This window comes from Parasteatoda tepidariorum, chromosome 8 (genome assembly GCF_043381705.1).
Source record: "Parasteatoda tepidariorum isolate YZ-2023 chromosome 8, CAS_Ptep_4.0, whole genome shotgun sequence".
Lineage (NCBI taxonomy): Eukaryota > Metazoa > Arthropoda > Arachnida > Araneae > Theridiidae > Parasteatoda > Parasteatoda tepidariorum.
The window spans coordinates 89,040,569-89,052,466 of NC_092211.1; the positions used below are offsets into that span (position 1 = coordinate 89,040,569).

An 11,898-nucleotide genomic window follows, 5' to 3' on the forward strand; every position below is an offset into this window, starting at 1 on the left:
GAATAGATTAAGTACATTCAGTTTCATTAAGCCGATTCTAAAATAAAACATGTTTGTAGCTATAGGTGATAAAAAATTGGATCAATAAATAAATTGATTAAAATAGTCACTATTGTATTAAATTTATTTTTGTGATTTCCATGATGCAATTTATACGTTTTCTGCTGTGGAAAGTCAACTACTGAATGTAATTACTTTAAATGGTGCAGCCAATCGTCAAACCCCGCTTTTACAAAGTTATTCTGTGGAATGTGTTTTGTCATTTTTGTAACTCAAAGGAAGGCTTTAAGCAAGCCCATTAAGTGTCTTGAGAAATTCCCATCTTTTCGACGTTCATAAAAAATTGCGAGTATATAGAGTTGTTTAACTGCTTGGTTTGTGTATTGGTTTGCTCTTTTGCTGACAAAGTTGTGAAATAAAATAAAATCTTAGCTTAAAACTATATAGTTTAAAACATAGAATAAGTTTTTGTTTTAAGATAAACTAAAATTTCTTTTTTATCATTTCCTATTACTTCAGAAGTTTGTATTCTTTTTTACTCCTGCGTGTGTAGTGAGATCCAAAAATAACCTTATTTCTAATCCTTATTTTTTTTAAAAGCATATTCATGATGTTTTTGAATATTTCTGAAGAAAATTAGTTAAATACAAACAAAAACTATCAATTATTTTTTTATATCTGTTATTCTTTGTCTAATTTTGCTTTCTTTATAGACTTCTTCTTCTTAGGCACTACAGCCTGTCACCAGCCAAGGCTGTCTCAGTCAGTTTACCCCATCTAGATCTATGCAATGCTATATTTCTCCATCTATTTACTCCCAAGTCCTTTAACCACCTCTCTAATCTATCTGACCATCTTGTTCTAGGTCTTTTTTGCTCTGGTGTTTGGAAGGTTATTTTCTTAACAAGAATTTTATCGCTGTATTGAAATTCATGTCCTAGTCACCTTATTTGAGAAACGTTAATCATTTTTACTATAATAGGTTCTTTATATTTTGATTGTAATTTATGGCTGAAACAGATTCTCCAGTTTCCATTTTCTCTTACAGCACCAAAAATATTTATTAATAATTTTCTCTTGTTTCAGTTTCAATCAGTTTCTAATCAGTTTCTCTTCATCTGCTTTGTTAATTTCCCAGCATTCGCTGCCATATAAAACTGTTGGTCTCAGTAGTGTCTTATACAACTGTATTTTTTTTCAAAACTTATATATTTAAATTTGAACTGTTTTCTCAATCCATGACATCTGTTAGCCATGTTAATTCTATTTTTGATTTAAATTTTTATGTCATTATTATTGTTCACTATTGTACTTAAATATGTAAATTGAGCCAGTTGTTCAAACTCATATTCATTAATTTTCAGTGGTTTGTAGATTTGGAATTCTGCTTGTTATTGCCATGAATTTAGTTTTTTCATCATCGACTGACAGTCCTATGTTTTTTGCTGCTGCTTCAAGTGCAGAGAAAGCATCTACTATAGCTGCTCTAGTTCTTTAAATACTTTATAATATTAATATAATACAATTGTTATAATTATTAATTTCATTTGCTGAAAGAAGTACTCTTTTAAGAGATGTGTTATACTTATTGTTCTTTCCAGTATAATCTCTATTTTTAATTCTTTACTCGTGAACTCAGAGAAAAAATTCATGTTAGTTTGACACCTTGCTGTACCCTGAATTAAATAAGAGAATCAACTGGATATAGACAAAAAGTTTAAAAAGGAACTACAAAATTAAAATTATTTTGAATGTAAGGTTTGAAACTAACACTTCTTAATGAAAATATTGGTGCATTTTCCTACTTAGGTATCTGTCAACAGAGCAAATGCAATCTTTTTCTTCTTCTTCTTTTATGTACCATAAGCATATTTTGGGGAATTCTTAAATTTAGTCATTTTATTTTGACTTGAAAAGTTTGAAGAGAAAAGTGATGCAATTTTTCATCAATGCTTCAAATGCTTTTTATCAATAGTTCAAAAAATTTTGCAATCTTTTTTTTTTCTATTGGAATTTTATTTAAATAATTTCATAAGAATAAATTGTATATTGAATAAATTATGGACATAAATATAATTACATCTTTCATAAAACATAACTCGTTTAAAAAGTCCTAACTCTTGGAACCCCTGGAATCCTTTCACATAAGTTTCCACCTAACACATTTTTGGAACCACTTTTACAGCAGAAACTTTTTTTGTGTGCATATGTTAATTCAATTCAAAATGTATTCATTTGCAATTGTAACTGTTCTTTTAACTCTGTGTGTTTATGTACAGCGTGTAACTGCTTTGGACACTCCAACGAGTGTGTGTATGATGAAGAAACTGACAGAAATAGGCTGAGTCTAGATATTTATGGACACTATGAAGGGGGTGGAATTTGTCAGAACTGTCGTCATAATACTCAAGGCGTCAACTGCAATCAGTGCAAGCCTACATTTTACAGACCTTATGGAAAACCATTGAATGCAACTGACGTTTGTCAACGTGAGTATTTAAAAAAATAGATAACCTGCTTGTCAGTTATATACTGTAAAAAATAAAATGCACCGTATTTTTTTCACAGCTTGTAACTGCGATTTAGCTTTCTCTACTGGAAATTGTGCCGATGGAACTGGGCAGTGTGAGTGCCGCCCAGAATTCTTACCACCCTATTGCGACGACTGTAACATTGGCTACTATGGCTACCCTGCTTGCAAGCTATGCGACTGTCATCCAAATGGAACGTATGGCAATGTGTGTGAAGTTGGTGGTGGACAGTGTCCGTGCAAATCCAACTATGGAGGCAGAAACTGTGACACTTGTCAAGAAGGATTCTTTGGATTCCCCGACTGTATACGTATGTTGTTTTGTTCTTTATAATTTTTTCTTACCTACATCTTTTTATGGTGGACTAAATGAATGGATTAAAATGGTTCATAGCTCTTATAAATTTTTTTTAAAACTACCAGTGCTTTTGACATTTTTAAAGAAGAATTAGTCGAAAGGCCTTATACGAAGAAGATAAGATTGTAAGAGAAGGTAAAATTCAAAGAATGGGATTCATAAAATTTACTTGCATTTATCTTCATGCCAAACTATTGTTATCATTACCATTTTCAAGACATGAATTTTTTAATAATTATGGGTAGATTCTCTTTTAAATTTTTATTTTAATCTCTCATTTTAGAATTATTCAAATATGAAAACAAATGACATGGTAAACCTTTTTTACACACTGAGATATGCAGGTTAGCACCAAGAATTTGTCAGGGAAAAAGTATGATTTACCATATACCTAGCTTTATGCTTATGATCTATACCTAGCTTTTCTCAGGGAAAATAAAAAGCTTGGTATACGGAACAAGTAAAGTTTGTTTGTTTTTGTCAGAAAAAAGGCAAACGCTGTATAAGAAATTAAAAAGTTACCTTTTTTTAAAAAAAAACAAACAAATTATACTTTATTTTAATAAAAAAATTAATTTTTTAAAAATTTTATTACATTTTTAATTTCATATTACAGTACAGAACCCGTTATCCGGAAATCAGAAAACCGGAAAACCAAAAAACCGGAACGAAATTCAATAAATTTTCCCGCCATTTTTTAAAAAAAGTTTTTTTTTTCCTCATAAGATTTTAGGATTTTTCTTTCTTTTTTGAAAGATGTTTACCTTACCATCATTTTATAAATAATCATTAGTGTATTACTTCATCGTTTTTTCTTCTTTTTAAGATTATTTCCAGATACTTTTTTTTTAGTTGGGTTTAACAATTAAAAAAAAAGCAGCTTTTTGTAGCGATTCAGCAAACCGGAAAAATCAGTTATCCGAAATAGCAATGGTCCCGATCATTCCGGATAATCGGTTCCCTATTGTAGTAAATTAAAGGTAAAAACGAATAATTGATAATATTTTGTTTTTATGTTTTTACTAGCACTGTGCAAATTCGAAAACAAAATTATTCTCCTAATTTGATATGAATTATAATCCATACTAGAAATCCAATTATCAGTAATGTGGGGAATTAATCTTAGACTATGTCAACCTTTATCTATCAAAAGGTACCTCGTGATGGATTCAAGTTAACATGTCTTATATACTATTGATTTGGTATTTAATATTTGTAGTGGTAGTTACGCCACATTACTCCCCTTCCAGAATTTTATGTGTGATAGAATTCGATGAACAATTACCACTAGTTGATTAATGCTGTTTTTATTTATTACCTTCAATTTTTGCTGATTATATATATATATTTTTCTTCTTCCAAGCATTTCGCTCGTTATTTTTTTAAATAGCTTTTCGCTATTTTTTCCCATCATTTTTTTATAGCTTTTCGCTACTATTATTTTTTTCTAGCATTTCGCTCATTATTATTTATTAACCGGGAGACTTTATTTACTTCACCGGATTTTTTTTTATTTTTTATTTTTTATTAAAGCAAATCAACTGTTTTTAATGTGGATTCATCCATCAATATTGACAATTTCTTATCACGTCCGTAGGTCACCAATGTGGGGGGAATTAATCTTCGACTACGTCAACCTTCATCTATCAAAAGGTACCTCGTGATGGATTCAAGTTAACATGTCTTATATACTAGTGAATTGGTATTTAATATTTATAGTGGTAGTTACGCCACAGTAACGCATAGGGGAGTTTTGATGCTTAAAAATTGAAATTTTAATGTTTTTGTTTTTCATTAATCATTTTTATTTACTAATTTTTTTTAAAGTTACTATGACGTCAAAACTAAATTGATTTTTGATTTCATTTTAAAAAATTGAAATTGAGGAAAGTGATACTGGAGATTGTGATTTAAAATAAAAAGAAATAATTTGTTTTTCGAAAGCAGAAAGTGTTAAGAAATGGAGTCTTCAAATTATAAAAAGTGACTGAAGTGTTTTTCAAATTTAGGATGATTTCTAAATAAAGTGTTCATTACTGGACACATACTTATTTTTATTCAGTTTTATTGAACGACCTATAATACATTATTCAAGTGAATTCATTATTCTTTCTTCTACTGGTTACATTTCATTTAATTCTTTTTTATTTGTTTACTTGTCATGAAATAAAATTAAAGAAATTATATTTTTGGTAATTGTATAGCCTGTAACTGCAACCCAAGCACTTCAGTGAGGAATATCTGTGAGCAAGAGGGTGGTCAGTGTCCATGCAGAGGTAACTACGGAGGGCGACAATGTGACAAGTGCAGGGCTGGTTACTTCAATTATCCAACATGTGACTGTAAGACTTATTTTCTGTTGCTTCCCATCTGCTCTTTTCCATAGTTTGCATTTTACCCATTAAAAGGATACAGTTAACTTTCTTCGTTTTTTCTTTTCATTTAAATGTAATTTTTTTAATCCTTTATTTATAATTTTATTTTTTTTAAATTAATTTTTCTGTTAAGAAATTTAAAGTGTTAAGTCTTCTAAACATAATGCTGATTTATAAGCTAACTTCCGATTTATAAGCTGATTTATAACCTGATTTATAAGCTTTAATTTATAATGTGAAAATAAAGATTGCTAGATGGTGAAAATTATATTTTCTTCACAATGTAGTGGACTAGCTGGTTGTCAGAGACAGTTACTTTTAATATTAAAATGAATTGCTCGTTGTTTATTGGTGTTTTTTGTATTGTGTTTTTTTTGAAAAATACATTCTCGCTCATGGAGAACTGTTTTGGGAAGAATTTTACAAAGTCATAGTAAAATAATTTTATAGTTAATTATTGAAAATTAACTCTAAAAGTAAGGAGAATTTCAAAAAATTAAGCTACTTTGTCAACGCTTAAAGTCTAAATGACTAACTAATAAATCTTAGATACATATTTGAATTATTGATTTGTCACTGTGGGTAAAAAAATTTATTTTTTTTGCGAAAATTTTAAAAATAAATATTTAACATTAAAACAAAATTTTATTACCACTAGGAAAAGCCTTTCTCAATGCAAGTTCGTAGCTATGTTTATGCTTTGGCGTGGTCTGCAACTGCAACAATGTGAATTTTAAAATCTAATCTCAAATGAGTCTGAAGACTTGCGTATAATATAGGAGAAAATTAGCGGTCACCACAGGGCGACTAAAAACATGGCACTTACAAAATTATCTGCCCATCGCCACGCGATCACCATTTTTTTGGGAAAATTCATACCATGCGCATTTTATTACTTTTAAAAAATAAATGTGGAATCATTTGAAATGTTTTAATCTGATTACTTTATTTCATACATGTTTCTTAAAATTTTTCTTCATTTTAGAAATGAACCTTCTCATTTTTACCACATTTAGAGAAATGTGGGATACAATGAGAAAAAGAAATGTTTTACATTATTAATATTAAAAGTTTTTAAATCATTTTAAGTTTTCCATTTTCTAAGAAATGGCAATTGTTAAGAATGGTACAATTTTCTACTGGCCAATAAAATATAATTTCTCCATATATTGTATAAATCTAATAATGTACACTGCCTATACCATGTATAGCTTTTATGCATTTCAGATTGTTCATGTGATCCAACTGGATGTGTTGCGGAGATATGCGACAGTCTGAGCGGTGCTTGCCTTTGCAAAACTGGATATGGTGGTCCCAGCTGTGACAGGTGTGCTCCAGGATATTTTGGTTATCCAGTCTGCGAAGGTCAGCAGTTTTTTCCTCTCTTCCCACCAATGAAATATTTCTACTGGATAATAAGTGTTATTTTGTTATTTATTTCACAGAATGTAAGTGCAACAAAGATGGATCTTTTCAGGATGTCTGTGACATAAGTGGGAGGTGCCAGTGCCTTCCCAGTTTTTCAGGATTGAAGTGTGACCAGTGCTCGCCAGGATACTATGACTTTCCCAGGTGTCATCGTAAGTAGTTCAATATAAGTCTCATTCACTATTATCAAACTTTTTTACATATTAAGGATCATTTATAATCTATGTAAATGAATAATTAGTTTTAATTTCTTAGTATGTTAATTCATACAAAATGTATTTACAAAAAACAATGTAATTAAAAAATGAAATAAATTCACTAGCTTTGTCAAATTTGTTACAAGAAATGAATTATTTTTTTTCCTTCTTTAATTGCAGTGATTCTAGTTGCATGTTTTAATGTGTTGTATGTGTTGAAAATTATGGCGGTGTGCGAAAAAGTTACATTGCATCCATCATAAGTCTCCATCACAAGAAATTGTAGAAATAATAAAATAAAAAATAGTATTTCAGCCTGCTAATTGAGCTGAACTTTTTTTTCTGAGGAAAGAACAAAATCAAAAAATGATCATTTTAAATTTAATTGATGTGGAATGTTGTTTTTAATTCTTTGTTGAATTATTGTTAGTGAATCAATTAATAATCACTTTTTTTTCCTCGAATCATGAAATATTTTTAAAATTGAGGTTTGTATTTGAAATAGGGAACTACTTTTAGTAAAAGAAATGACCTCAGAAGTTTTAAGCCCAACCCAATAAATCTAGCCGAAATGGCTGAAAATTTTTAAGCATCTTTTAAAAATTCTGCATTTTTCATTATTTAAGTAATAAATAACAATTCAATAAAATGAATTTAATGGGATACAAAAGTTGAAGGTGAAATAGGTAAAACTAATTTTAAAACATACTAATCCTTCTGTAATAAGGATTGCTTGCTGAAAAAACTTTTGATTTAATTGCGATTTTCATGCCTAAATTACTTTGCACAATCAAACACTATGGAAATTTCGAACATACTGGTTTCATTTTTTCAAGGGAATAAAACTGCCTTTTAAAAAATACTTGATTTATGCTATTAATATTGCATTTTTATGTACCAAGTTTTATCTCTATGAAACTATCTGCCAAAATTTTGCTGTATACATAAAAATACCTGAAATCATAATGCAAATATATAAATCTAACTAATAGGTGGGCATATGCAATCTACATCTGGTGCAAAATTTAAAATTATTTTTAACAAATTAGTTATATTTTGTTATTAAGAAGTCAATAAAGTAAATCTAATTAAATGAGAAATGTAAGTTATGAAATAAAAAAAGCAAATGAAGACCACCATTAAAAAAAAAGAAGCAAAAACTAGACACGTTGACCTTGAAAATTCCACATTTTAATATTTTCTAACAGCCCACTACATGCAAGTTTATTGTCAGATGTTTGAAAACATTTGTAATATTTTGCAGCCTGTGATTGTGAGTCCGTAGGATCTAATGGCGTATCTTGTGACAGTGATGGACAATGCGTGTGCCACAAGAATTTTGATGGTTCAAAATGTGATCATTGCAAAGAAGGCTTTTACAACTACCCATACTGTGAAGGTGATTGATTTGTTTCTTTTTTTTAATCTATTTATTCAGAACCTTCATCTAATCTTGCTATTTTGTAAACGTTTTGAAAAAACCCTTTTATAAAATGATAGTTTACTTTTGTTTATTAAAATATCAGTTTTCCTAAAGATACTAAAGTATTTACATTTTCAATTGTTTTATCATTGTATATTTCTCTCTCTCTATATATAACGTCGTTGCCGAGTGGAAGGATTGAAACAGGTCTTAGGCTGGGAAGGAGGGTTCAAAATTTATTTATTAATTATTAGACAGAGCAGTCATGAAAAGTGTAGTGTGTACGAAAAGTTGCGCTCCTCGGTTATTTGTTAGGGAAAATCTTGCAAAATAAAATCCGTAAGTGTCTCTATTTAGGGAAAAGAGGGAAATCTTGGAAATTACTATATTGGTTTATGAAATAGGTCTAGTGATTCTCACGAAGATTAAAGGGAAAAATGTCCTGCTTTTGATTAATGCATAGTTGAGCCAAAAATAGATTTAAGGACAAGATGTGAAATTAAAAGTGTGAGAAAATGTTTCGATTAGATAAATAAAATAAAATAAAAAGATATTCAGAATATAACTAACATAAAAAGATTAATTGAAGCTTTTTATGTTGCATTCTCCCTCGCCAAAAATTGTTTAGTTACAATCCAAAAATTTTAAAAATTATCTATTTGCAAAATCTTCCCTCTGCTAAAAAGCACAATTAAAATGAAAATAATCAAATTTGTAATATTAACAAGATATAAAGTAATACGACTTACAAAAAATTTACATTTGCACTCATGGTAAAAATTTTAACGCAATTAAAAATCTGTTGTAGCATTATGAGCAAATTTAAAATTTTCATTTTCAACAGTTTTTTCAGTTCCAAGTTTTGTTTAAACATCACAACACAGTTTTTTCACTAAAAGAAGTACTCTTCATAATAACACAATTTAAGTTAACTCTTCAATCAGGATGATAAAAATTTATAAACATCTTTTAAAAATGTTGTAAGTTAAAATGTAAGTAACACATAATACAAAAAACAGTTTTACAGGAAAAATTTCAATCTGAAATTTGACTTCAGTATTGTCTTTTTTTCACTTTATTTATTATTTACCTTTCATATTTATCTCTTTAATAGCAAAATATCCGGGAAAATTTTTTTCTTTTTCTTATGTCCAAAATTTGCTTTCTGTAACATTTTTTCTTTTCTCTCTTTTATTTTCCTTTTCTTTCTACTTTCTATATTTTTTATACTTTTATTTTCTTTCTTGGTATTTTTATTGCAATTATTAACCCGGATTTCAGGAAATGTGCAAACACAAATTGCTTTTATAATCAGAAAAGGTGATCAGTCTTCTCAGATTTTACACTACAACCCATTTAACACAATTTATCACTAAGTGAAATCCAAAACTAGCTTTCAAATTTTATATGGTATTAAGGTAAATCAGTTTTTAATTTTTGCTTGATCTAGCTATTTTCCTTATTTTTAATCTGAAGTGCAAGTTTGGTTAATTTGCAAATTACCTTTTATTTTTTCCATTTATACCTTTCTTTCTTTTTGGACATAATTTTTTTTTTCATGAAATAGGTCGAGTGATTCCCAAGGAGATTGAAGGGAAAAATGTCCTGCTTTTAATTAATGCATAGTTGATCCAAAAATAGATTTAAGGACAGGACGTGAATTTAAAAGTGTGAGAAAGTNTTTTTTTTACAAAAATTTTAGTTCGGATATTTTTAAAAGTAATTTTTGTGTAAAGATCTTAATTGGTAATTTAATTTGTCACAATTGTCACATTTTCATCTCTATTTTATACATGTTTTTGAAGTGTATTTGGTTACTATTACTTTTCAATTTGTGTTTGGTCACTTTATCTTTATTTTGGGATTCACTCTCAGCAGTAAGAAACTTTGTTTGTTCATGGAAATTAATGAGCTAGAACAGAGCTGTGAACTAATTACCAACATTGGACTCAATTCAAATTCTAAAAACAAGTATTTTACTAATCTTCCAAATTATTTTTATTGGTTCTATCATTTCTTGATTTAATTTATAATTTCTACCACACCGCAATTGCAATAATAATAATCAAATAAGAATCAAAATAAGAATATTTTAATGACATTTTCATCTTAACCCTAAACACTATAGTAAAACAAAAATATGAATTTTACTAATCAATAAATCATAAAAACTGTAACACATAAAACAATAAATATGAAAATAATTTCTCCAAAAATTTTTTATGTCAACCAAAGCAATCAATTCACTGAAAATAAAGATTTCTCAAGAAAAAAAAATTTTCAACAGTAAATACGATCAATGTATAAAAAATAATTTTTTCAATTGAAACATCAAGTATTAGAAACGAAAATTTAAAATCATAATCTATGATTTTTGGTTATTTACATGAGTGCTTTTTTTTATTAATCAATAAAAATTAAGGAAATTGTTTTATGAGAATTGTAAAAAAAATTACCACAAAGGATATGTGAGAAAGTTCGAATTAGTCCGAGAAGATATTTTCAAAACCGCAACATCATAGATGAAAGTTCGCTGAAATTCCATGAACACAATTCAAAAAGCAAAGACGAGCGCTGCTAGGGAAAAAAAATTTTCTTCGTTAAGATGATTCATAAATCTCCTAGAATTGAGGCGGGATGAGAACAATTTATTGACGATAAAATCTAGATCAGCACTGGGAGAGGCAAAATCAAAGCTTTCCGGAAGGGACGGGTTTTCAAATCAAAAACTTTTTAACATCTATCAGGTGCCCATTGTAGTTTTTCTTTTTAGTCCAGGGGGTGTGTGAAAGAAATTGAAGCTCAACTTTCTAGTAGCATTGTATTCATCGCCTTCAGAACGTAGACATAACATGCAGCATACACAAAAGGAAAGTCGATAATCTTTAAGTGAAGTTCCACGGGGCGTAGGTATCATTTAAATAAACGAAAAGTTCGATGATTGAATAATTTTTTTGTTGTTGAAGATACTGATTGAATTATGAATTGCCATTAGTTGAAGAAGAATTTGACTGCTTATTTACCAACTGTCCATTTGAATTAGTTATTTGAAGTTATTCCATATTCTTGATGTAACCTCGAATTTCAAATGCGATATTACATATCTTTAATGTACTGTACCCTTTCCGGACCGTTCAATCCTGGCATCTTATAACGTCCTTGCCGAGTGGAAGGATTAAAACAGGTCTTAGGCCGGGAAGGAGGGTGCAATATTTATTTATTAATTATTAGACAGAGCAGTCATGAAAAGTGTACACGAAAAGTTGCGCTCCTCGCATATGTTAGGGAAAATCTCGCAAAGTAAAATCCGTAAATGTCTCTATTTAGGGAAAAAAGAGAAATCTTAGAAATTACTATTGGTTTATGAAATAGGTTGAGTGATTCCCAAGGAGATTGAAGGGAAAAATGTCCTGCTTTTAATTAATGCATAGTTGATCCAAAAATAGATTTAAGGCCAGGACGTGAATTTAAAAGTGTGAGAAAGTGTTTAGATTAGATAAATAAAATAAAATAAAAGGATATTCAGAATATAACTAACATAAAAAGATTAATTGAAGCTTTTTATGTTGCATATATATATATATATA

At 28.9% G+C, this 11,898-nt stretch overlaps 1 protein-coding gene across 6 annotated transcripts in view; it reads left to right on the forward strand.

The window, feature by feature from the left end:
• LOC107448892 (laminin subunit alpha) overlaps positions 1-11,898 on the forward strand; it is a 117,649-nt gene that overhangs the window by 20,260 nt on the left and 85,491 nt on the right. For all 6 annotated transcript variants that reach the window (XM_016064242.3, XM_071184348.1, XM_071184349.1 and 3 more), the window contains exons 5-10: positions 2,280-2,489; positions 2,569-2,841; positions 5,093-5,230; positions 6,491-6,628; positions 6,709-6,843; positions 8,153-8,287. In XM_016064242.3, the coding sequence (XP_015919728.2) occupies positions 2,280-2,489; positions 2,569-2,841; positions 5,093-5,230; positions 6,491-6,628; positions 6,709-6,843; positions 8,153-8,287 (1,029 nt within the window). The remainder of the gene's footprint in view (positions 1-2,279; positions 2,490-2,568; positions 2,842-5,092; positions 5,231-6,490; positions 6,629-6,708; positions 6,844-8,152; positions 8,288-11,898) is intronic.